Source organism: Odontesthes bonariensis, chromosome 1, assembly GCF_027942865.1.
Source record: "Odontesthes bonariensis isolate fOdoBon6 chromosome 1, fOdoBon6.hap1, whole genome shotgun sequence".
Classification (NCBI taxonomy): domain Eukaryota; kingdom Metazoa; phylum Chordata; class Actinopteri; order Atheriniformes; family Atherinopsidae; genus Odontesthes; species Odontesthes bonariensis.
This window is the reverse complement of record NC_134506.1, coordinates 41,038,159-41,063,748: the sequence shown is the minus strand read 5'-3', so window position 1 is coordinate 41,063,748 and position 25,590 is coordinate 41,038,159. Positions and strand designations below refer to the sequence as shown.

The following is a 25,590-nucleotide window of genomic DNA, read 5'->3' as shown; positions in this document are numbered from 1 at the left end:
AAACACACGAAATTACTCCTCCGCATTTAACCCATCCAGGTTGGCACCTGTTGAACACACTCATGGAGACAGATACCACACACTGGAGCGGTGGGCAGCCAATCACAGCGCCCGAGGAAGCATGGGGGGTGTCAGCTGTCAGTTCACCAATTTTTGAGCGGTGAGAGCGGGAATCGAACCGCCAACCTTCGGGTTATTGGACGACCCAAATAATCCAAGCAAACAATTTTTAAAGATTCCAAAGAAATATTTTATTGAAAATGCAAATGTACAGCTGTATGATACAAATCAAAGACTTTAGTCCACCCAGGAACAAGCATCTGGGACAATATGTCATCTTTTCTTTGCACTTTCTCTGGAAGTGAAACCAAATCAGAGTTTTGGATGATATTGTGTTAAATTTCCCTTCTCTTACAGGTCAGAACTTCTGTGCTCTATCAAACTCCAATAAATAAATAAAGTGCTCCACACACAGCTGGATTAAAATCAATCAATACACCTCACTAGTGTCGATTATAGAAAATAGAGCTCAAATTGCTGAATATACAGTTTATTGTTTTCTCTCTAAAAGTTGAATATCTAAAACTTTGATATTGAAAATTGCTTTAAAACGTTTAGAAATTATTTACAAAAAAAAACCACAAACAAAACATGAGGCATTCTGGGTAAAATAGAAAACTGAGGAGGAAGATGACAGTGGAGCGATCCGAGCTGAAGAGGCGTCACTCGTTTCCTGATCGTTTGCTTCCCGATTCATTTTAAAAAACACTTCTGAAAGTATAATGTTTGTTACTTTTCTGTGACGGCAGCATAATGATGTGAGAACAACGCGGAGAAAGAAACATTTTCTATCCTCTGCAGGGCGGCAGGGAGAGGGCAGCATAGCAGAGCAGTGACGCAGTATTTTTGATTGGTTGAATAGTTCATTTTCAGTAGTTTATTGTGTATTTAAAGATAAGAAAACTGGGAAAAAAGCCTGCTGCTTTTAAGTTTTAGGCGACAACTGACAGCTAAAAATGCAAAGTGTGCGGCTTTTTTCGCTTGCTTTGAGGAGAATAATCCAACAACATGTCCTGTTATTTCTCTTTCTGTGCTGTAATGGTTCATTCAACAAGCAGGTACAGAATTTTTTAATTTCTCAAGATCAATTGCTTCAGCCCAGTTTCAAAAGAAAACCTGAAATAGTTGTGTTAATCTAAGGCTAAAAACTGTGAGATGGCATTATTTATAGGTTGTTGTCTTAAGTAGGGGAGCGTACACGTATCCGTGTGCATTTTTCTAACCCCAAACATGTAGTTTTAGTTCCTAACCCGACAACTATTTGCGAGCTAAGTAGAAAGGAGAAATGATTGTTTCAGAAGTATCTTAATGCCCTGTTTTTGTTAATGGGATTCAGAGATTATGCGAGTTGGGTTTCCATTGCCGCTCCTCCTTCAGATTTGCTTTAATTGTGAACAAAAACAATGCCGTGCAGGAACACATAGATGAATGCCATCACTGCACGCAGCCGACGTCAGCCCATCTCCAGCTGGCTCAAAAAGCAGCTGCACATCTTTTAACCAGAGCACGTAAGAAAGATCCCATTACACCCATTCTGGCTTCGCTTTACTGGCTGCCTGTGTACTTTAGAGTTCATCTTAAACTTCTTTTATTTGTTTTTAAATCCTTAAATAGTCTCGCCCCGCCTCACTTCTCTGGGCTGCTTCACCCGTCTGTCAGGGCAGCTGATCAGCTGCTCCTCGCTGTAAAGTGGAGGCTCGGAGGCGACATGGCATTTTACTCGTTTGCTTTCGACCAACTAAGAGACATTTGTTACGATCATTTTAGATATGAACGTCTCTGTGGCTCCATCTCACCTACAGCTCGACACAGAAGCCAAACTGCACAGCAAACAGATTTATTATTGAAATGACCACAACCATACTCATTGATCAGACAGTATGCAGAGCGTTTACCCACAATGCACTTCGCTCCTGCCCGAGCCGAAATCAGCCGGCCTGAAGCTGATTTCGCTTAAGCTCTAAACTCTGTAAACTTTAGCAACATTTGAAACATTTTCAGGCGAGAAAGTTTAGATCCCCAACGTGTTGAAAACCTGACAAAATACCGGCTATTTACAATTTTGTTCCCACGAATTCGGCGCTACTAAAGCTAGCCGCAGTGAGCAACGCACTTCCGGTTATTTTCACAAAATAAAATACCCGTTGCCTTTTATCATAGGGAAAGCCATTACAATACAATTGGTGCTTTTGTTTTGAAAACAGGAAGTGAACCTACCCTCGTTGTAGCTAGCTTGAAACTGCCGTTTTGATAGGAAATGAGGATCGGCGACGCCACGTTATGTTGCATCTTGGGTAGTTTGAGTATGAGTAGTAACCTCGTGATGCATACCCAACATCTAGTATGCATCCGGGAACTTAAAAAGTTAAAGTTAGTAGGAGTAGTGGGAGTAGTAGGAGAAGTATGTGGTTTCGAACACAGCCCATGTCTTCCATTACTTGATTTTCATGCTCATTAGTGTGCAGATTCTGTCCTTTAAAACAATAAAATATATCAAATATTAAGAATGCAAATTAATTCTCGTGTGCTGTCATTTTGTCTGTCTTCTGTCCGTGTTTTCTGCAGCTGCCTTTTGAGGGGAAAATGCCTGCTCACCTGCTCTGCAGCTCTGCCTCCCTGCCATCTGAGGCACCTCAGTGACTTCCTGTGGGATCATTTACAGCCAGCGTTCATTTACACATCTCACATCTTCATGCAGGCCTCCTAACCTCAGCTCTGCATCACTCTTTCCCCACATCCTCAAACCCAAAAGCAACACGACTGAACTGAATCGTCTTCTTCCTCTTCTCCGTCATGTAGTTTTAAACCGTGCAGATCTGAAAATGCATTGTGTGTGTGTGTGTGTTTGCAGATGCATGTGAGTTTTTGTGGGTGTAAAGTGTGTGTTCAGGACCACTGGCAGGAGCAGTCGGTGGGCTCCTGGATGGTGTAGCTGACCCAGGTGGCGTTGCTGCTGCAGTAGAGCTGCACGGAGCGCCGCTGCAGCCCCGTCTCCCTGCAGCACTTGCAGAAGCGAGCGTACGTGTTGATGTTGTAGTTGTAGATACTGGCAGACGGACACTTCCCGTCACATGACACGATGTTCACCTGAAGGTGAAAGACAGGCGTGGTCATCCAGCATGTCTAGCTGTTTAAATCAAGTGCAAAAGGCACCAGGTTACTACTAGGGCTGTAGCGATACACGAATCCCACGATACGATTCGATGCGATTCGATACAATACGATACAATACGATACAATTTGATACGATCCGATACGATTCGATGCGATACGATTCGATGCGATCCGATTCAATGCGATACGATTTGATGCGATTCGATTAGCTACAATTCGGTGCGATGCGATTCTATACAATTCGATACGATTCTATACAATTCGATGCGATACGATACGATGCGATTCTATACAATTCGATACAATTCGATCCGATGTGATACGATTCGATTTAAAACGATTCGATGCGATTCAATACATTTACATTATTTTCTGAAAAAAAGGGACAGTGCGATTTGACATGAATCGTCGCTGATTGGACTGTTGGTCCGTCCTTTGAAGCGGAAGGACAACACAGCCAGACAAACAGAAACAAACGTGAGAGCTGTGCACTTTATATAACATTTTTATGAACAAATTTATCACTGTTTTGTATAATTTGACCCACTTGCATTGTGTTTTATTATATTAATGCTCTGTGTTTTCACTAATTGGAACGTCTGACTTTTCAATAAAGTTTGCTTTAAAATAAATAAATAAATAAAAATAAATAAATCGATACTCGTGGCCGAAAATCGCTACTTTACCGGGAAACAAAATATCGATATATATCGCAGTATTGATAAAATTGCTCAGCCCTAGTTACTACTTTGTGACCATTGAAATGCAGGAAAACACCTGCATCAACTCGAATTCATTGCAATTTTAGAAAAACAGCTTCATGTGTTCAGATTGTGCTGCTTTCAATTCATCACCAAACCATTCGCTGGATAAGCCTTTGTCCATTTGTTGAGCTCCACTGGTAGAGTAGCTGTCCACCAACCAGAAGGTCGGGATTTCGATCCCCAGTGAGCTGAAATGTTCTCGGAAAAGACTCTGAGACCCACATCGCCCGCTATATGTTCACTGCTGTGTGATTGCGTATATACGGTATAAATGGTGCAGAAATAAGACAATAAGCACTGTCTGTGGGGATGGGTGGATGAGAAACCCTTGTAAGCCACTTTGCAGAATGTAGTTCAAAAGCTGCATTCCTGTGGCTGGATCAGCTGTCGTTGAGCCATGGAAGCAGTTGTGAGAGCAGCTGAGAGAGAAGTTACGACCACTACTCTCTTCATTCTACGTCCTCTTTCATCTTTCTGCATTTTGCGCTGCTGAACCCACATTAACCAGAAGAACAGGTGGAAACCCATGGCCGTATGGAAGACATGACACTGCAGTTTGTAAGGTTCAAAGAGGACTATTTTAAAATAAAACCGAGCGACTTACTGGTCTGTTGCTGCGGCAGTCGCTTTTCCTGATGGTCATCCTCACTGTCACCTTCTGACAGGATTTTCCATCTTCTTTGCCTGATCAAAGGATTAAAAAAACAAAGGAAATAAATCAGAGAAAACTGAATTACCCAGAACGAAATATGTCCAAATATAAAGGCCCAGCAGTCAATAGAAAGAAGAGGAGGATGCTCGAGACAGGAGGGAGTCACTGGACCAGCCGAGCATGCACAGGCAGCCATAGAGTTGGACTAAGAGTTAGAAGAAATGAAGTAAAGGATTTTATATCAAGGGTTTTATGGATAGAGAACAAAAGGAGGAAACTTGAGACAGTAAATCAATAAAAAAAATATGTTGTAATCCTGTAGTTTATTATTCATTTATCTGTTTGAACATTAATAAACTACCTGGCCAAAAAAAAAAAAAAGAGCTTCAGTGATTGAATTATTATAAATAATATACTGATACAGCTTCTCATTTCTTATAAATCCATGTCAGAGGACACATCCTCAATAGGCAAACAAAACAACTCAGGAGGACGGAGGAAAGCCTGATTAAAAGCTTTAAGGGAAGTGGTGACCCGTGAAAGAAGAGAATCCTGAAAGATCCTGATCATTTTAAATCTGGGGTGGCTTAAGGTGGTCGGGTCCAGGTTCAGTAAAGTTCCAGGTATGTGTCCAAAGAACAAGGTCAGCTGACAACCTGAACTCACTGAACCTTTCACATCTTAAAGATCTCATTATAAGATATTTTCCTAACAGAGCACTTCGCTCCCAAACTGCAGGTTTACTTGAGGTTCCCAGAGTTTCTAAAAGTAGAATTGGAGGCAGAGCCTTCAGTTATCAGGCCCCTCTCTGTGGAATAAGCTGCCTGTAAATGTCTGGGAAGCAGACACCCTTTCCACTTTTAAGACTTAAAACTTTCCTTTTTTATAAAGCTTATAGTTAGGGATGGCTCAGGTGATCCTGAAACATCCCATATTTAAGCTGCTATAGGCCCAGCCTGCTGGGGGGGCCCCATCTGTCACACCTTTCCTCACTTTACTCTCTTTTTACCCCGTTTAATTTCTCTAATGATATTATGTACATGTGACATTATTGTGGTCATTAACTCGTGTTTCCCTGTTCCAACAGGTATCCTTTGAATGGCGTTAGTGGGTTTTCCCCTCTTTTCTGTCTTCTCAAACCCCAGCTGGTCGAGGCGGATGGCCACCCTTCCTGAGTCTGGTTCTGCCAGAGGTTTCTTCCTGTTAAAAAGGGAGTCGTTCCTCTCCACAGTCGCCTCAGGCACGCTCAGGACGGGAGGTTGGACTGAAGACAAGATTTGGTGCAATCTGTTGGTTTCCTTAGCTAGGAATTGGCTCTATATGAATGAATTGTATTATTTTGAAAATAATTATGATTACAATGAATTGAATTCCAGTTGGCTTGAATTGGACTTTATTATTTAAGTGCCTTGAGATGATATTTGTTGTATTTGGTGCTATATAAATAAACTGAATTGAATTGAATTGAATGACCAGTTTTTTTCTTCCCCGACAGCACGACCACATTCCAAAACGACAGGGGCTGTGTCGAAACCGCATACTACATACTACATACTTGCATACTGCATACTCATCGAACAGACAGTATGCAGAGCGTTTACCCACAATGCATTTCGCTCCTGCCCGATTTCTCTTAAGCTCTAAACTCTGTAAACTTTAGCAACATTTGAAACATTTTCAGGTGAGAAAGTAGTCGTTTAGATCCCCAACGTGTTGAAAACCTGACAAAATACCGGCTATTTACAATTTTGTTCCCACGAATTCGGCGCTACTAAAGCTAGCCGCAGTGAGCAACGCACTTCCGGTTATTTTCACAAAATAAAATACCCGTTGCCTTTTATCATAGGGAAAGCCATTACGATACAATTGGTGCTTTTGTTTTGAAAACAGGAAGTGAACTTACCCTCGTTGCAGCTAGCTTGAAACTGCCGTTTTGACAGGAAATGAGGATCAGTGACGTCACGTTACGTTGCATCTTGGGTAGTTTAAGTATGAGTAGTAACCTCATGATGCATACCCAACATTTCAGAGAATCTAGTATGCATCCGGGAACTTAAAAAAAGTTAAAGTTAGTATGAGTAGTAGGAGTAGTAGGAGTAGTAGGAGTAGTAGGCGGTTTCGAACACAGCCAGGGATTCATCAGGCTCATCTTATCAGTGGTTCAGGAGGCCTGAGGCATAATTTTCATACATGGATGGGCCCCCCACAGAGTCCAGATAGGAACCCCCTGGAGACTCTTTGGGATGTGCCAGGGAGCTCTTTACGTGAGCGGTTTGAATTATCAAAACAAGATCTTAGCCAAGATGACTCAAGAATGAAAGGCATTGCAGAAGTTTATCGAAGAAATGGGATGCCAAATATGTGTCATTATCGATGCGAAAGGTTGTCCAACAAAATATTAAAGAGCATGACATTTCTTTTTTTGGCCAGGTAGTATACTTGGAACTAAGCAGAGACATAAACAAAACCCAGAAGAAGAAAGTGTCTCATCAACACACACACACAGCAAAGTTCCTCTGTGTGGCATTTACTTTTTTCTCCAGATTAAAGGGATGACTCACAGATTTTTCCCAGTAAGACATCAACTCTTCTTGTCCTGTGAGGGTTATTGTTTAAGATCTTTTGAACTAATATGTACAGCCTAAGAAAATAAGGTTAAACGAGCTTTCAGACTTTAAACCTAAAGCTCTCAACTCTCTTCTCTCTGCACTTTATAATACGTGGGCTTTTGTAGGCTTTTGCACAGAGGCATAAACAGGTTGAATCATAGGGTCTCTGCTGCTGATCGTCACTGTTCTTTTTCATTCCTTCTAATGTGTCACCAGCAGCAGCCAGCATGACTCACGGCTGCGGCATCACAAATTGTGAAGTCCGTCGCAGCAACTGAAACCAAAACGCATCGAATGGGTCACAGAGTTTAGATAAGAACCCGAAAATCTAAACAGCAACGATTACACGTCCGTATCAGACTGTGTGATATCTGTTTGGTGAATCTTCACGCTAAAATATCAGGGGAATACGAACGCTAAATATAAAGAACAAGAATACGACATAATCTAATTCTGAGGAGTAAAAACTCAAAATACCAGAACTTTAACTGGAACTGAACCAAAATACAAAACATAAACTAAGACACAAAGAATCACTAAACCAGGGCACAGAAGAACTAAGAAACTAAAACACAAAAAAACACAGATAAATTCAAGATTTACTAAAGCACTTAACTCAAAGGATGAATCACATAAAATTGTATTTTTGCACCAACAAGGTCAAACTTGGCATATCTCAGCATGGTGTGCAGTGTGTCCTTAAAACATTTGAGGAAACTGGACAAGTGGAGGACAAAAGAATAAGTGTCAGGCCTAAAGAACTATCTACAGCAGATGAACAGGATCTGAAAGTGATGTCCTTAAGAAAGAGGAAAACATCCAGCAAAGACCTGACACAGGAGCTGAGAGATGCATCTGGACCTTCAGCTGATCCATCTGCTGTTGGCCCAAGCCTCATCAGAAATGGGCTCCATGGAAGGGTGGCTGTCAGGAAGCCGTTCTTAAGGAAGGGAAACAGGGAGAAAAGGCTGAGCTGTGCCAAAGGACACAAGAAGTGGGCTGAAAATCAGTGGCAGCAGGTCTGATGGAGGGATGAATCCTCCCCAGAGCCCGGAGCTCAACATTACTGAAGCAGTGTGGGATCATGTTGGCAGAGAACGCAACAAAAGGCAGCCCACATCCAAAGAAGAGCTTTGGGATGTCCTTCAAGAAGCCTGGAGAACTATTCCTGAAGACTGCTTCAGAGAGTATAAAGCCAGCAGAGCTCTTAGATCCAAGGACTCAGGTCAGCTGGTCCAGTCCAGAGTCCAGACTAAACATGGAGAAGCAGCATTTAGCTGTTATGCTGCAAACAAGTGGAACAAACTGCCAGTGGAGATTAAACTTTCACCAAATGGAGACATTTTTAAATCCAGGTTAAAGACATTTCTTTTCTCATGTGTCTATGCATGAAATCTGCACGATATCTTTGAACTTATCTGGACTGTTGCTTGTTTTTAAATTCATTTAAATTATTTTATTTGTTTCTCTTTATATTCTTTTATGTATTTTTAATGCTTCTTCCACTCCCTGCTGCAATGCTTTTATTGTATGTAAAGCACTTTGAACTGTTTTGTACATGAAATGTGCTACATATGAATTTGATTTGATTTGATTAAAGAAAGGACAGAAAGCTCGTCTGAGAGGGTTCAGGCTGTGTTGGAGAATAAAGGAGCTCAGACCAGATATTCACTTTAAAGCTGCTTAGAATTGTCCAAACTCTGTTTTTTTCCTTCTTTCAGTACATAACTAAACCTTTTTCCGTTTCCCTGGTAATATATAAGGAAGAGAAGGGTGACTCATGTAAACTCTATTAGAGTAACTGTCATCATTTCTACCTTGTATTTTTAAGATTCAGTAAGAACTAGAGCTTCTTAAGTAAAATTAAACATTTTATGAACGTAATACATGAATTATGGGGGAAGAGTAAGTTTTACTTAGGTTTCCTCATACAATTGAAATGTTTAATAGTTGTATGTACATAAACCTAGAAATACTACAGAAACTTTACTTGAAAGTGTTTTGTTAAAATCTACTAAGTTACTTCATAACAGCAAATACTACAGATATATAAAATTTGCTTAAAATTTTGAGTAAAATGATGTTCCTGCCTATGAAAAACAAGTAGAGTTTACTTCATTTGTTTAACTAAATATAAATTAAATTAAAACTTAGATGTAATTCAGTAAATGTTACTTAATATCTTCAAAACTGTTATGTTTTATGGTAAGTAAAATTTACTTGATATTGCAGCATTAAATATTACTTAAATCATTTGAGTGCAAATACTTACAAAGGGTTTTTTAAGTAAATCTTATGAGTTGTTTTTTTCAGTGTTTGTAGATTTATTCTGTTCCACCCATTGTAGTCTTAACATCTGATAATAACCGTTTCACTGTGAGTAAAATGATAAATGCCACACACAGCAGCATTCAGATCTTCTACAGCAGCTACGTGTTTGATGGAAAGACCCCGACACCAGCCCACATCCGGATCTACTGACACATGCAGACGTCTAAGCCCAGCTACTGGGCCACTACCAACAGTACATTGTTGGCAATCAACAATGCACTGCCCAGACAGTGCTAATGGGGAGGGGGTTTATCTGTTGTGTACGGGGCTGCAAACATCTTTGTGTCCTCTCAACTGTTACAGCATTTTTTTGGCCTACGGTCATATCAAATCTCTGTAAAGTTTCGAATCATTTTAGAAAAAAGTCCTAAACACATTCTGATTGCTTCAAAAAGTGAGGAGAATGCAACATCTGCCCTAAAAAAAAGTGTTTTTTTCCACTGATTTGCGCTTCATAAAGACCTGAAATGAGACAACAGTCGAGAGGACGACTCTGTAGAACGGTGCAGGTTGCAGTCAGACTTTGGGCTTTCCTTTGTGTTTGGTCAGAATGTTTTGGAGGGAGTACATTGTTGAATATCAACAATGGCACTGACAAGCCTTGTTGTTGTGGTACCTCTTTCACAGTTTGTGTTAACTGTGGGAGTCAGTGAGCTAACAGGGAAAGGGAACAGATGGAATCCAGTACCTGGTGGGATTGGTACATGATGGTAAGCTGCAGCACATAAACCACAAACCCACTTGCATGTCATCGGATGCTTTTCAGTGAGAGACGCTCGATCCGTCGCCATTTTTATTTTTTATTTTTTTTTACAATAAAGACCGAATTCACTGAAAAGCATGCTAACAGATGACACGAATATGAACAAACAGTAGACAAAAAACTAAACAGAAAACAACAGGTGGGATTCATATGTGAGCCAATTCAGACAACGTGATGGAAGATTGTGGACTGAAACATGAAAACATGTCGGGCAGCAGGTGGAGGCACTCTTCTGTCAGCTGCAGCCTACAGCTCTACGCTAACTACAAAACTGCTGCTATGCTCGGGTCAGATACTCACACGTCTTGCAGCATCCATCCATGTAACTTACGACAGTTCCACCGATCTGAGTGCAGACGAGAGTCAAACCGTTAAGATGGCAATGAAGAAAAGATGTCATTAAAGTTTAAAGGTGTTTCTAGATCAGTGGTTCACAAGTGCTTTTGTTGACCTAATTGAGGTAAATTTAAAAAAACTAAAGGTCTGAACAAATATGAAAAGCATGTGCTTATCGAGCTGTGGGGTGACTTTGTGGAACAGTCTGGAGACAGATATAAAACAAAGTGCAAATATAATTCTGTTTAAATAAAAGGTACAAAAAAATATTTTTAAACAAGTACATGGAAGAGGAAGATAAATGAGGGATAAATATACGAATAGAATAGTTATATTTTAATTTAATTAGTAAATGGTATATATGACCTTCATGCACTCAGTTTCGTTGAAGGGGGGGCAGCTGAAGGAGTAGGAGACCATCGTTGGTCCAGATAGAGTATCGGTGCAGTCGAACTTCATGCAGTTCGACACCCAGGACTTTCCTGGCTGAGAACACAGACAACATCAGCTTCTACAGCTGCGCCGTAGATTTCATCCACCAACAACACAGAGCGAGCACGATCTCGGTTTATTTCAGGAGATTTTTTTAAATCAAAAGTCTAATTGTAGTTTCTAAAAACTTCTGAATACTTACAGCTTCCATTATTTATACTGAAAGTTATCTATTGAAAATATAACTTTAAATACAACAAATATAACAGCAAAAATACAGAAAAATAATTAATATTATAAAAAGTATTCGATCTTTTACCTGATGTCAGATTGATGTTCAACAATAACTTTAACTACAACTTTTCAGGTTTGTTAATAATCATCTATTACCTTAAAAATACCTTTTTTTTTCGAGCTTTCTACTTTATATCAGGATGGAAAATAACTGCTAAATTCTCAAAAAAAAAGCTACAAAGTGGACCGAGTTGAATTGTTTGACTTCAAAAGCAATTTACAAAAATAGGTTAAATCCCAAATAATATCATGTTCAGTACGACCGTATATCTCAGCGATTCAGATGCTCGACTGAGCATCTGACTGGAGGAGCTTTTCCCACCTTATAGAGATCCGTGGTCCCGTTCTCATGCTGATAGAGGCAGGAAATATTTCTACAGGCTCCACAACACGTCGACTGGTCTTTGGGAGGCACGTAGATCTGATTCTGAATCACACAAACATTCAGGGTTACACTTCCTGACAATGCAAATCGAATTAATTCAGAACTAAAGAGAACTATCTGATGATAATCTGAATTATCCGCTTTAAAGCAAAACTGCAACCGGCTGCATTATCCTACAGTTTCTGATAGAATGAGCAGAAATAAATAAAAACACACTTCTGTATCTTCATGTTCAGACATAAAGTGAAGGGTGACGACACCAGTTAGTGTAATAATGAGACAACAGTGCTTCTGCGCTGCGCCAGACAAGAAATTACACCAGTGCACATCGTTTTTACCATGTAAACTGTTATTTAAATACAGAATAACTTTATCATATTTGATATTACTGTAATTCTTTATCATTGGGCTGTCCCACATATTCTCTGAAAAGCACATTCTCATATATGTATAATAAAGCCATCAGTCCCAACCCATTGACCGCATTGTTTGGGGTTGTCCCTCAGGAGACACCGATATCTAGGCACCAGGCTGAGGCTATAGCATTCTCTACTCTTTTGGCTCGACATCTAATACTACTTAGTTGGAAGAAGGTTACGCCCCCCTCTCACAGGCGTTGGGTGGAGGAGGTGATGTCCCATCTCAAACTTGAACAACTTAAATATATTGCCGGGGGCACCACCCATAGATATTATAAAGTCCGGCAACCATTCCTATCATATTTTGAAGATGAACTCCCTTCCCTTAATATAGTGTAGCCTAAGTGTGTCTCCTAAGTGATTATTTTATAATTAAATATGATTACAATGAATTGAATTCCAATTGGCTTGAATTGGACTTTATTATTTAAGTGCCTTGAGATGACATTTGTTGTATTTGGCGCTATACAAATAAAAATGAATTGAATTGAATATTCTGACAGAAGAGCATTGGTAATAATTTAAGGAAAGCCAGTTATCACATATATTCCTAATATTGTAAATGACCCAGTGAAGTATAGTTAAGCTTTTCTTCGAATAATAAGTAAAAAAAAACCACACGTCAGTCAGAATGTCGCAGAGTGATTCATCCAAGCAGCAGTGAAAGTTAGCATTGGAGACTCCAGAAGCAGCGATCCGGACAGTATTTCTGCACTGAAGCTACATGCACACGTGGTTTTCTCTGTGTGTGTGTGTGATGGTCTTACTGGCTGGCAGTGGGCGGAGCAGTTGACGCTGGAGGTGCGGAGCAGGTGGAAGCCGCTCGCTGGGTCGAGGACGCGGCTGCACTGCCTGCTGTGACACAAGCCGTCGTCCCCGCGCTCCACCAGAGTCTGACCCGGCCGCAGCACGCCCCGCTCGCCAAAGACACACACCGCCTCACGCACTGAACACACACAGCAGGGGTCAAAGGTTACATTGTAATGAGCAGCTTTAGGAAAGTGACTAACTTATATTCTCCTTAAACTTCCACCAAATGTTGCATCTCAAAAAAACCAAACTGAAACAAACACGTGATTTTTTTACGCTGTTTCGTATTTATTTTAAAATGAATTTAGTAATTTGCTCTGCAGACATTAAACTAACATCAAAAATTGAACTTAAATGTGAAGTTTTCAGCTTCTATGCTCCACATATCTGGATCAAACTCCCAGAAAGCCTCAGATCAGCTGAAACACTCAGTGGCCCTCATTTATCAAACTTGCGTAAGACGAAAAACATGCGTAGGTCGTGTGTACGTTCTTTTCTGCGCAAAGGTTGGCATTTATCAAATCCATCGTGAGCACAGAAAAGATGAAATCGCCACGACAGGTCTGAGACCGTGTGCGCACTTTTCCATTTTGACTTGCAGTGACTGCAATAGCATACATAAACAGCAGCGTCACTAGTGCGTGCCTCATGAGTCGCAACAAATCCCTAGGTTAAAATTACAGACTTATCACTTCAAAGAAGGCCCATGTTTTATTTGACTTCAACATAAATATAAACATAAACGCAAATTAAATAAATAAAAAAATTAAACAAGTACAACTCCGTAATTGGAAGAGTGATGGCTCATTATTCAACCGCCTATTTAAAAGGTGATTCTAGCGGCGCGGTAATGGCGAAACGATGGCAGATCTGGCTTTGTTAGAGGACCTGAACGCGCGCATCAGGCGCGAGAGAGTGTTCGGGGACCGGCAGGATTTCTTTCGGGAAAATGATGAGTGGCTTATGAGCCGTACAGGAGAGGCGCTTTAACACTGCGCATAGTACGCGTGCCACTGTGGAGAGGTGTACAGGGCTCCTAAAGGGCAGGTGGATCTGTCTCTCGGCTGCGGGGGGAACCCTTATATACGCCCGAAAAGGTATGCAATATTATAATTGCATGCGGAGTGCCATTTCCAGATGCACATCCAGAGGACCCGTACCCAGAGATTCCTACCACCTGCCTGCACAGCCAAGAGCGCTCAGGAGAGAGGAACTTATTCAGCGATTCTGACTTTTTGGTAAGCATTCTGTTATTCAAGGAAAAAAGACGTAGCTCCGATCAGGCCAGCCACCCTCTCCTCCAAGGCACTCAAATCCAAACCTGGATCGGAGCCCCCCCCCCCCCTGTTTGTGACGTGCTGCGTCGGAGAGCTGCAAATTTCATATTGGACCATTTCTTCCTGATCTTATTGGAGAAAAAGTAAAACATCGTTCAATTTTAGATTTCATTTAATCTGGAGTTTATCACTTTATTGACCATCACAGTAGGGGAAAATACATAACTCGTCCGGTCTGCGATTTACATCGCCAACGCTGACAGCGTTTCTTTGCCGCCTTTCGTCTATCCATGTCGCAAATTCTAGAGGTGCGGCCTTTTGTAGAAGGCGTGGTTAGGATCATTACGATGGATTTCAGCCGCCGGATTTATCAACAGCCGCTCGGTCTTACGATGGGATTGGTGTGGTACGCATGTTCTGTAAATCTCACTTGAGCCTCTGCGTACGACGAGTTCTCCGCTCATATCAACGATGCTTTCTACGACGGCTTGATAAATGAGGGCCAGTGTGTTTAAGTCCAGGTTGAAGACACACCTATTTTCAGCTGCATTTGAATAATGCTCCAAATCTGAAGCTTGAGTTTCAAAACTTAATCACATTTTAACTCCTGATTTTATCTATTGTTCTTATTTCTTTCTTTTTTGTTTAAAATTTAAATCATACCTTTTATTTTTACTGTTTTAATGTATCTGTGAAGCACTTTGAATCACCTTGTTGTTGAATTTGCTGTACAAATAAACTTGCCTTGCTTTACTTTTCCCCCCTAAACCAGTAAGACTGTCACATGTGAATCCAGCTGTCAGCTATTAGATGAAAATGTGAAGCTGACACGTTAAACGGCACGTTAAATTCTGTAACTGGGATCGTTTATGCATCCTGTCGTGAGGATCCAGCTTGCAGAACGCTGTCTTCTGCATGCAGGGACCCTGTGTGCAAACCTTCAGATTCATTCTGTTTGTTTGCACACAGACTGTAACGCCAGCCTCTAAAATGATGTCTCAGTTCATCTGCAGTTGATGAAACAACCACTGCAAAATAACAGGATTATATTTACATTAATTAACCCAGACCTGATGCAACATACTGTATGTATGCTTTCACCTTTCAAGCCTCAAGCAACGTGGGTCACATCAACATTTTCAAGATGCACTATTATATTTTAATGTTAACATATCAGCAAAGTTAATGACTTTCAAAACAAAGCAGGTTTCAGCTCTTAGAGGATTTTTATACTTAAAGAAGCTGAGAAATAAAAGGTTTAAAGTTTTAGAACACAGTTTAGAACTTATCTAAATAACAGTTTCACAATATAGCAACAAATAAAACTACAATTCCATGAATAAACTCAAAGTTGAATGTATTTGAAAGTATTATTATTCGTTTACTGTATAAACTGAGGTAAAAGGGCGTTGGACTCTGCAGGGAGTCAGATTTTAGCAGAACACCAACTCAGCAGTTCAGCAAATTAGCAGATCTAACACTCCAACTCAATCTGTTACTGAGCCGGTTCCTTCAGTTTCTCTTCATAAGGTTCCTTTCCTCTCTCCCAACTGCTTTCTTTTCAGTCTTTTTAATGGTTTTTAAGCAGGTATTGACAGATGTAGGATAGTCTTTAAAGGTAGTAGCGGTCCCCATATCCTATAAAACTTTTGTTCTGACTTACGAATAAAGTATCGTATCTTTTCTAGCTTTAGGCAAGACATGAGGTCTCTCTCCCAACTGCTTAGCCAAACTAAGCCAAAGCTAATGAGGCAACAATAATGACAGACACAGGCGTTCCTCATAAGATGGTGTTCTCGTCCTTTCACATTATCTGCTGTTTGATTTCTTTTGTTTTGGGGAATAATAATTGATTACATGATTTCCATGAGGGTAAATGTGTGGTAACTCTGACTCTCCGTAACTTCTCTGAGTCCGTCCATCTCGAGCAACCAGCTGAACTCACCACACTTGTATCTTTTGCAGGCACACTGGTTCTGCGGATCAGACAAAAAGGCCCGATCCAGCTGTGCGGCTTCTCCCTGCAGAGTACACAGATAAACATCTGGGCTGGTTGCACACAATATCCAGGAACATGTGGTACATGCAGCAGAGTCTATCCATTCGAGACAATCTGGAATCTTTTTTTCTTTGCAAATGATGCTTTAAGAAACTTTTTCTAAGATGAAATGTGAAGATTGGGAGAAAAACAGCCGGCTTGAAAAAATAAAACCATTTTCCTGTCGAGAGCTGAGTAAATGTGACATAAGAAATCGATTAATGAACTTTATTAATCCGTCTTATAAACAGACAAACTGTAAAGGGACAAAGAGGAAAAATCTTTATCGTAAGAAGACAATCAGGAAAAACCTGCTTAAAGGGGGAATTCAGTTTTTTTTTAAACCTGGACCTTATTTCTGGCATAAAATACGTTCATCTACTCACCGATGACAGTTTGGTGAAAGTCGGCTTCCTTCGGAAGATATTTAGATCACTGGAGATTGGCGTACATCCATATAACGCGAGTAAATATTCTGCCATGTTGCACAAAACTAGCAGAAAACTCTGTGTGAAGCAAACGCCGTTCATTCATGGGTCTTAAAGTATTGGTGAAATAAAGACGGATAATGCCTTATTTAGAGGCTGTATTGTCTCTGCCCTGTTCTCTCCCGTTATATGGATATACGCCGATCTCCAGTGATCTAAATATCTTCCGAAGGAAGCCGACTTTCACCAAACTGTTATCGGTGAGTAGATGAACGTATTTTATGCCAGAAATAAGGTCCAGGTTTAAAAAAAAAAAAAAAACGAACTTCCCCTTTAAAAGCCATAACAGGACATGAAAATGATAAAGCACAGGACGTACCAGACCACATTTTGGGGAGGCGATCTTTTCACAAGAACATTCTGAAAAGAGAAAAAAACAAAACACAAATGATCTTCGTCTCTCTTTTCAGATCTGAAAGGGCAGCAAGCTGTGAATTCAAACAAATTCATAAAAGGCCCCAGTTGTGTGCCATTTTGAGAGTCATACCGCACGTTTGGTTGGGACAGCAACGGAGTGGAGTGGAAACTGACACCACCGACATCCCGAAAGGACAACTGAGCTGAGGACACCTGTAGGGCTCACACACTACACACAAATAAACAGATGATAATCAGACTATTTGAAGTGACAAATAAGTGAAATAATGCCACACAGTGTAACAAGAAGTTATAAAAAGCAGTTATAAAAACACAAAGGAAACCTTGGTGCAGGGCTGTAAAATCTGCTCTCAGTAACACAAGGGCTGTGTTCAAAACCGCATACTACATACTTCCATACTACATACTCATCGATCAGACAGTATGCAGAGCGTTTACCCACAATGCATTTCGCTCCTGCCCGAGCCGAAATCAGCCGGCCTGAAGCTGATTTCTCTTAAGCTCTAAACTCTGTAAACTTTAGCAACATTTGAAACATTTTCAGGTGAGAAAGTAGTCGTTTAGATCCCCAACGTGTTGAAAATCTGGCAAAATACCGGCTATTTACAATTTTGTTCCCACGAATTCGGCGCTACTAAAGCTAGCCGCAGTGAGCAACGCACTTCTGGTTATTTTCACAAAATAAAATACCCGTTGCCTTTTATCATAAGGAAAGCCATTACGATACAATTGGTGCTTTTGTTTTGAAAACAGGAAGTGAGCCTACCCTCGTTATAGCTAGCTTGAAACTGCCGTTTTGACAGGAAATGACGATCAGTGATGTTACGTTACGTTGCATCTTGGGTAGTTTGAGTATGAGTAGTAACCTCATGATGCATGCTCAACATTTCGGCGAATCTAGTATGCATCCGGGAACTTCTCGCAAACTCAAACTCGCATACTAACTCAAAAAGTCAGTATGAGTAGTAGGAGAAGTATGCGGTTTCAAACACAGCCAAGCTCACACACTTTCTTCATTTAGTAAAAAGATCAACGATATAACACCGTCTAAAAATGGAGAATCCACTTTAGAGGTCCTCTAACTTATATTTCAAAGAATAACTTGTATTAGAGCCTTCCTGAGTCTGAGGAGGTCTGAGGAGTAAAAATATTGTTAGTTCAGAAATCTGACCTGCCTCAAAAAAGCATCAAACAAACTCTGGCCCACATAATGTTAATACTGCAATAAGCATCATTTACGTGCATCTGCATCTGTGAGCATGCTGTTTATGTGTTACACATTAACACGTTCATTCTCAGAGAGAACATCTATTCACTTATTTCCGCCCAATTTCCAAGAAACACAAGCTGAATAAAAAAATACAATTTTTAAATTCACACTCCATAAATTATATCATCCACAACATGAAAGCACTGCTCTTATTGTTACGACACTAAGATAAATAAGATGTTACTTTGACATTTACAATCTACCTAAACATTTCTGCCACGGTAGCGGCCTTCCCTTGCAGGACAGATGCCCTACAAACTGTTACGGAAGGGCTCAAAGAACACAACAAAGGTGTTTACCCAGTCCTCCAAACTCCCCAGATACCAATCTGATGGGACCTGATGAAACCATGGGATAACTCTTTGGCCATGCCCTGAACCAGTGGTCCCCTAACTTTTTCTAAGGAGGGCCGGCTCGCCCTGCATGGCTCTTTGAGAGGGCCGGATGCCGGAGATTTTACATGTAAACTACACTAAATATGCCTACTGTATACAGCAGATCTATCTTAGCTGAATTTTAGCCCATTCAGTGTAGGCTATTGTTATTATTTATGTCAGGCTACAATCATGTTAAATGATACAGAATCGTCTTAAATGGAAACAGCTGAAATCACAAAATAAGAATAATAACATTAATAATGTTAGATAAAAGCCTGTTTAAGTATTTTTGAAAATCATATTTTATTCCAACATTTGTGAACTCACACAATTCTATTTGACATAAAAAACTTCCCATAGTGAACAACAATTAAGAACATTTTAATGCCAAATAAAACCACGGCTTAGAAAAGTTACACTTTCTTTCACATTGTTAATCAATAAATCAATAGGCCTACATATTGCAAAACTTCTTTTGCAAATAATGAGTCTAATTAATTATTACTCAGCTTATTTATATGCACTCCCTGCTGCAAAGCTTTTATTTTATGTAAAGCACTTTGAACTGTTTGTACATGAAATGTGCTATACAAATAAATTTGATTTGATTTGATTTGATTTGATTTGATTTAACAACAATGCATTCAAACATTTTGCAATGTATGTTTTAATAAAATCTTTTTTAAAAAAGCTTTTATTTTGACGAGGTGAGGAGGCTATTCTTGGCACACAATACTGAGGTGGGAGCAGTGTGAACGTTATGTTATGATGACTGCATAGGATTGTAAATACAGTGGCAAGAGGACAAAAATGCGTTTGTTATTACATTTGAAGCATTGGATAAACAGGCCAGTCTCTGAAAAAGGCTGCGCAACAGCGCCACAACCTGCCAGTGGCCAAAAAAGGAACGACACATGTACTTGTTAGGAGTCGCCATAGAGAGAATGAACAGGGAGAAATAAGTGTTGAAGTCCGGGAGGGATGGAATACATCACGGGCATATTTTGGAGGGCCCTAAAAAATGAGTTGGCGGACAGTAGTTTGGGGACCATTGCTCTATATGGTTAAAGCTATATTGGCAGAAACAGGGCCCCCCCCCCCGCAGTAATAGGCAGGTGGACAAATAAATAAAATCTAAATGACTCAATGACCAGAATCATTTCTGAAGACATTCAGAAGTTTTATTATGTATTTATATGTTGCCTTATCATCCGACAATTGTTTTAAATGTTTTATATTTCTTTAAAAGTATTATAAGTATCTCCTCAAGCTGACTGTTTTCCACTTTGTTTGTTTATATCTTAAACGGGATCAGAAGTGAAAACATCTGGGCGAATCTGTCAATATCGAAATATTAAACTGGGAGAAAAAGCTATGAAGAAGACAGCTGGAGTTAACCAGTTGCATCAGTATTGTAAAATAAGTGTGTGTGTGTGTGTGTGTGCGCTCACCACATTGGTAGGCGGGGCAGCAGCGATCGGTGGTGTTGCTGTCGACGGTTAGCACCTCGCCATCCTGGCACGAAGGCGGCGTCTCCTGACAGGACGAGCACACTGCAGGAAACAGACACAGCATTTATGCCACCGATCAACCTGCTGGCGATTCGCTGATGGATGAATGCGCCTGAGGGTGAACTTACTGCAGATGTGGGCCAGGCAGCAGCTGCCTTCGGCTCTGGTGGCGATCAGCGTTTGGTCGTCTCTGCAGGTGGGAATGTCTGAGTCACACAGCTCAGGATCACACTCTGAAACCCAAAAGATAGTCCAAAATCATCAGAAATCGAATTATTCGTTTCCTTGAAATAAGTTGGCTGAGAGGATGGATTCTGATCTTAATATACGCTTCAGCCTGGGCCGGTTTTTGCTATGGGCAATGTGGGCGACCGCCCAGGGCGAATAGACCGATCCCAGGCCACACAACACAAACTGCTTCCAATCCAAATAAACTGTATTTCATTCCTAAAATTAACATAGACCCATATACCTTCATGTAATTAATTGGGTTATGTGGAAAAATGAAAAAACTGAAAATATAAATCTGTGCAGTCAGCAACGTGAATTTGTTTACGTCACGTGACTCCGGTTGATTGACGGGTGAACAGACGGTGTTAATGGGAAAAGCAAAGGTAATAATGTGGAGTCATCATGGATCATCATCATGGTGAAAGACGAAAGAAGCCATCAGGTGCCAAGTTTAGAAAGAGAAGAAGAGAAGAGGAGAAACAGGAAGAAGATAAAGGGACGCAGATTTCTTTGAGTGACTGGAGTGACGTAGGCTATAGGCTATCTGTTAGCCTCTTGCTAATATGTTGCTATTAGCCACGACTGTATTTGATTTTTAGTTTTGCTGAACTAGAATTAGAATTGAGGCATCATGTCATGCAACTAATTTCACCCAAAGGCAACCTGGTCTAGTTTGTGTTTGCAACACAACAAGAAGTCCTGACTGTGGATTTTTTTATTGTTATGAACTATATGCTAAATTAAATAACTTAAATAACTTCTAATATACATTGACATGGCATTTTGTAAGCTACATGTGGTATCTTTTTGTACCTTTTTGTATTTAAGATTATATATAATAAAATAATACAAATAATATAATATGTTGTTGTGTTGGTGGCGGGGGAGTCTTTTTTGTTTTTGGGGTGGGGCAAGGGATGGTTCGCCCAGGGCGTAAAGCTAGCCAGGTCCGCCGCTGGCTTCAGCGACTGATTTAAATGTGTGTGCTGAGTGTTAGCTGGTCGGATGAAAACTCACCACAAACGTAGTCCGGGCAGCAGGAGTCCAGTCTGAAGTACGACACCAGCTTCTCCCCGTACTTACACTCAGGAGGAAGCTGCTCACACAGGCTCTGGTTGCACACTGCAGATGCAGACATCACATCATTCAGTTTGGTTTAACACCAACAAATGTGAATGAGAGCTGAGGAGGACGAGGGCGCTGTGGCCTCACCGCAGACTTTCTGTGGGCAGCAGCTCATGTCGTCGGCCATGCTGATGACCATCTCGCCAGCTCGGCGGCACACTGGCGCCGGCGTGCTGGAGCAGTCGTACTCCACGGGAACGATGGTGTCGTTGTCGCAGCGGTACATGCAGCAGCCGTCTTTGGAGGCTTTCCACACCTCACCGTGTGCACGAGGAGCGCCAGAGCTGTCTGTGCAGGCTGCAGACACACAAACATTGTGCTTTAGGTAGAAATGTCGAAATGAAACCAAATTTGGTTCAAACTGGAACTCATCTCAGGCTATTTGAATTTGCAGTACAGACTTTTGTAAAGTATTTACAAAATTACAGTAAAAACCCAACATTACACCTATTTTACAGACTTTACATTTGTTCAGTTTATTTAAAGAATTTCAGTTGGTTTCTGAGGCTAAACATGACTGTACTCCTCACTGTGTATCAGAGGATCTGGATCTGAAAAGATACCTATGCTATTATGGCTTTCATTACTTCATTTTATTTGATTCTGCAACTCTTCTTATCACCAGTTTACAACAGCTGGACTTACAAGTCAAACTCATGCTTTACAAATCTTTTTTTGTACCATCCTTGTTTATGTTTATGTTTATGTTTGTGCATTTAGCAGACGCTTTAATCCAAAGGAAACCACCAGACGGGTGCACTTAAATACTGAAATGTCTGATTGATTTTTTTTCCCACCATGCACACCTGCAGCTGAAACAGACCAAAGCCCGTTTCATCTAACTAAATTATCATCAAAAAATGCATTATCTTAAAAATTAAAAAAATCTGTGGTTAAATATAACTTTTTAAAGAGTCATCATGGAGTGTGCTTACAGTGTACAAGACCAACCTGAAACCATAGAGAAACTGAGGAAAGTTCTCCAAGATAGAATTTTAAAAAGTATTTTAAGAGAATCTGGGACTAAAATCAGCTGTTCTGAAAGTAAAGGATAGTTGCACCATGTATTTAAGATTTTTTCTGCTCAATGCACCTTGTAAGAGATTACCTGACGTTGGTTTTTTTTAAGCATCCTCTCTTTATGTTCAACACAAATATGTTAGTACAGAATGTTCCCGTGTGGTTATAATCTGATGCTGTAAACCTGTTGCTCTGCTGCACAGGCAGCTAAACCGGGGTCTTACCACATTTTTCAGGGGGGATGCAGAGTGCAGAGTACGGCCGGTGCAGGAGGGTCCCCTCAGGGCACACGCAGCCCTCGGTCAGACCCGAACACTGGTCTGGGTCTGAATCGAAGTCGTGGTTTGGACAGGACTGGGACGTGCAGGCCGGAAGACAGGCCTGATACCGCAGAGAGTCGGGACACACGAAGGCTACAGAAGGAAACACAAACATGTCAGTGCCTAAAAATCATTCCCCCGGGTTTATCTGTAAAGGGGACAAAGGTTAAATAAAGGTTATAATAAAAGGGATTGATACTTTCTGGATCAAACAAGATGAGGTTGCTTGGATGAAGAAGACCTGAATCCACAACTTTTAGTCTTCTATGATCTGGATCTCCTTGCTGCTTTTGATGTTCTCAGCCTATTACTGGATATATTGCTGGGTTCCTCATGGATCTACTCTCGGGCTTCAATGTCGGCATGCGACCACAAATTCAGAATTAAAGTAAGTGTCAGCACTCAGCTTTAGTTGCCAAACTTAAACGAGTCATAAATACTGATATAGTTATGGTGTAAAGCCTAAACTTTGATAGTAAAATAATTGTAAAACATACAATAGAAAACTCTTAGCCTACTACTTACAACAGATTATACTGCTTTATAAACGTATTTTACATTCTTTTTTAATTCATTACATCCAGTGTTTCTTTACCAGTTCCAATCTGGTCTTATTGACTTTTGTCCTGTTGAAAAGCCTCATAAATAAATCTGTGTTTGCCTCCCGTCAGCAAGAGGCTACCGCAGCAGTCAGTGGGGTCACATGGCTCTGAAAGGATCGGATTATTGGCTAAATTACAATAAGAATGAGTTGAGCAAGGATAATTCTCCTTGGAAATATGGCGGTGAATGAATGGGATCAGAGGCACAAAGCGTGTCATACCCCGGTATGATAGGTGGCACTGTACCCATTTCAACTGTTGCTAATAGAGCCACTTCCTGTTGACCTCTTCAACACCAAACTCAGGAATTCGAGAAAATGGCGAATGAAGAGCGAGATGAGCTGCTTGTTGCACCAACTCGATGCCCAACGGAGCATTCTCCATCGCGTTGTTTGTTTGTTTCTGACGGCGACAACAACAGGAATATCGTCTCCTTTGACTTCCGGTTCCCGACCCCGGGAAAAAATCTGGAGCATGCGCAGAACGCAAAGTCTAATTCACCACGAGCTTCAGCGTCTACAAGCAGGTTTAGTTTGACTTTCAACCGAGTTATCTCGGGGTCTTAATCCGATCGCGAGTAACTCGATTCAACCCAATTTCTTGTCAGATTAAGGTGTCTACATGAACTTAATACTCAGTTTTATTGTAATTTAGCCAATAATACGATCCTTTCAGTGTCATGTGACCCCACTGAGTGTACACATGTTGCATCAGGTCTGAATGGGAGGAAATGTTTCAAATAAAGGTCTTACGGCAGTAATCTGGACTCCTCCACTCGATGCAGATGTTGAACTTGTGACAAGACGCCACATATGCAGCCAGCGCTACGCACTGATTGTTGACGTACTCAGAGTCCCGGACCCAAACCTCACAATACGTGCTGGGTGGCACCTAAAACCAAGGAAACATGACACGAATTATGGCACATCCTCGTTTATTTTGATCTTATGGTTGGCAGGTCATTTAAAATGAACTTTAGCTTCTGCAGAGAAGAGAGAAAATGTTGGGTCTTTTTTTTCCCGGGTTTCAGACAGACCTTTGGGTTAGTTCAGAACCAGATTGGTTTCCTAATACAATCTACGCATTTATTTGTTTCCTAAATTGTCTTCCTATTTGTCTCCGTACCTGACTTACCGCACTTACTCTGGCACTAGTTATGCTCTTAGCTGTTTGGTTTTGGAAGAAATGCACTTATGATTTCTTGTGACCTGAAGTTCTTTTGCCTACCGATGTGGAACACACTTATTGTAAGTCGCTTTGGATAAAAGCATCTGCAAAATTACCGTAATGCAATGTAATGTGATGTATTGTAAGTAAAGAACCTGCAAATGAGTACAGAGTGGGCTTAACGTACAAAGGCGTGGCAGGGGGTGAAGACGTGGTTCTCCAACATGGCCAGGCAGCTGGAGCAGTCGCTGGTGGAGCAGTTGAGCTCCCGCCGGCGGCTGTTGCTGATGTAGCTGGTGGTGTTGGGAACCTGCCAGCTGTCAATGAACAGGGCCGGGTCCTCGCTTACTCCCAGCGTGGTGCCGTTGGCCAAAGTCAGGTCATTCGTTGGGTCTCCATCACAGAAGCCTGAGATGGTTGGAGGAGGGGTTTCATAAGCACAGACAGAATGTTCCTACTCTTCAGATCAATGACTTCCCAGTTCACCACCATAACTGGGAATAGCCTCTACAGTAACCTTATCACGTGCCTCTTAGCTTTTAATTCTGATTCAGAATAAATGGAAGTTGGATGGTAAATGTGATTGTTCAAGAAAGTAACTCAGAAGCCACAGCTGCTGTAAACCACTGTTGTGTTTCTCCATCATCAAGATGGCACCTATAGGTCTGTTATTTAATGTAAAAACAATTACAAATAATAACAAAAAACCAGGGCTGGGCGAGTTAACTCGTTATTATCGCGTTAACTTGTTAATTATTTAACGCCGATAAATATTTTATTGCGCATTAACGCAGGTTTTATTATTGTAAAAGTCTGT

The 25,590-nt window shown here is 40.9% G+C and overlaps 1 protein-coding gene across 1 annotated transcript in view; it reads right to left on the bottom strand.

The window, feature by feature from the left end:
- Positions 1-2,337: 2,337 nt before the first annotated feature.
- otog (otogelin) overlaps positions 2,338-25,590 on the bottom strand; it is a 95,554-nt gene continuing 72,301 nt past the window's right edge. Inside the window, exons 39-55 of the mRNA XM_075469604.1 lie at positions 24,961-25,181; positions 24,359-24,497; positions 22,909-23,097; positions 21,752-21,961; positions 21,557-21,661; positions 20,437-20,541; positions 20,249-20,350; positions 17,260-17,358; positions 17,092-17,132; positions 16,192-16,267; positions 12,927-13,105; positions 11,678-11,782; positions 10,996-11,115; positions 10,594-10,639; positions 10,147-10,218; positions 4,543-4,622; positions 2,338-3,147 (exon numbers count right to left, since the gene is read on the bottom strand). Of these exons, the coding sequence (XP_075325719.1) occupies positions 2,947-3,147; positions 4,543-4,622; positions 10,147-10,218; positions 10,594-10,639; positions 10,996-11,115; positions 11,678-11,782; positions 12,927-13,105; positions 16,192-16,267; positions 17,092-17,132; positions 17,260-17,358; positions 20,249-20,350; positions 20,437-20,541; positions 21,557-21,661; positions 21,752-21,961; positions 22,909-23,097; positions 24,359-24,497; positions 24,961-25,181 (2,090 nt within the window). The 3' untranslated portion in view covers positions 2,338-2,946. The remainder of the gene's footprint in view (positions 3,148-4,542; positions 4,623-10,146; positions 10,219-10,593; positions 10,640-10,995; positions 11,116-11,677; positions 11,783-12,926; positions 13,106-16,191; positions 16,268-17,091; positions 17,133-17,259; positions 17,359-20,248; positions 20,351-20,436; positions 20,542-21,556; positions 21,662-21,751; positions 21,962-22,908; positions 23,098-24,358; positions 24,498-24,960; positions 25,182-25,590) is intronic.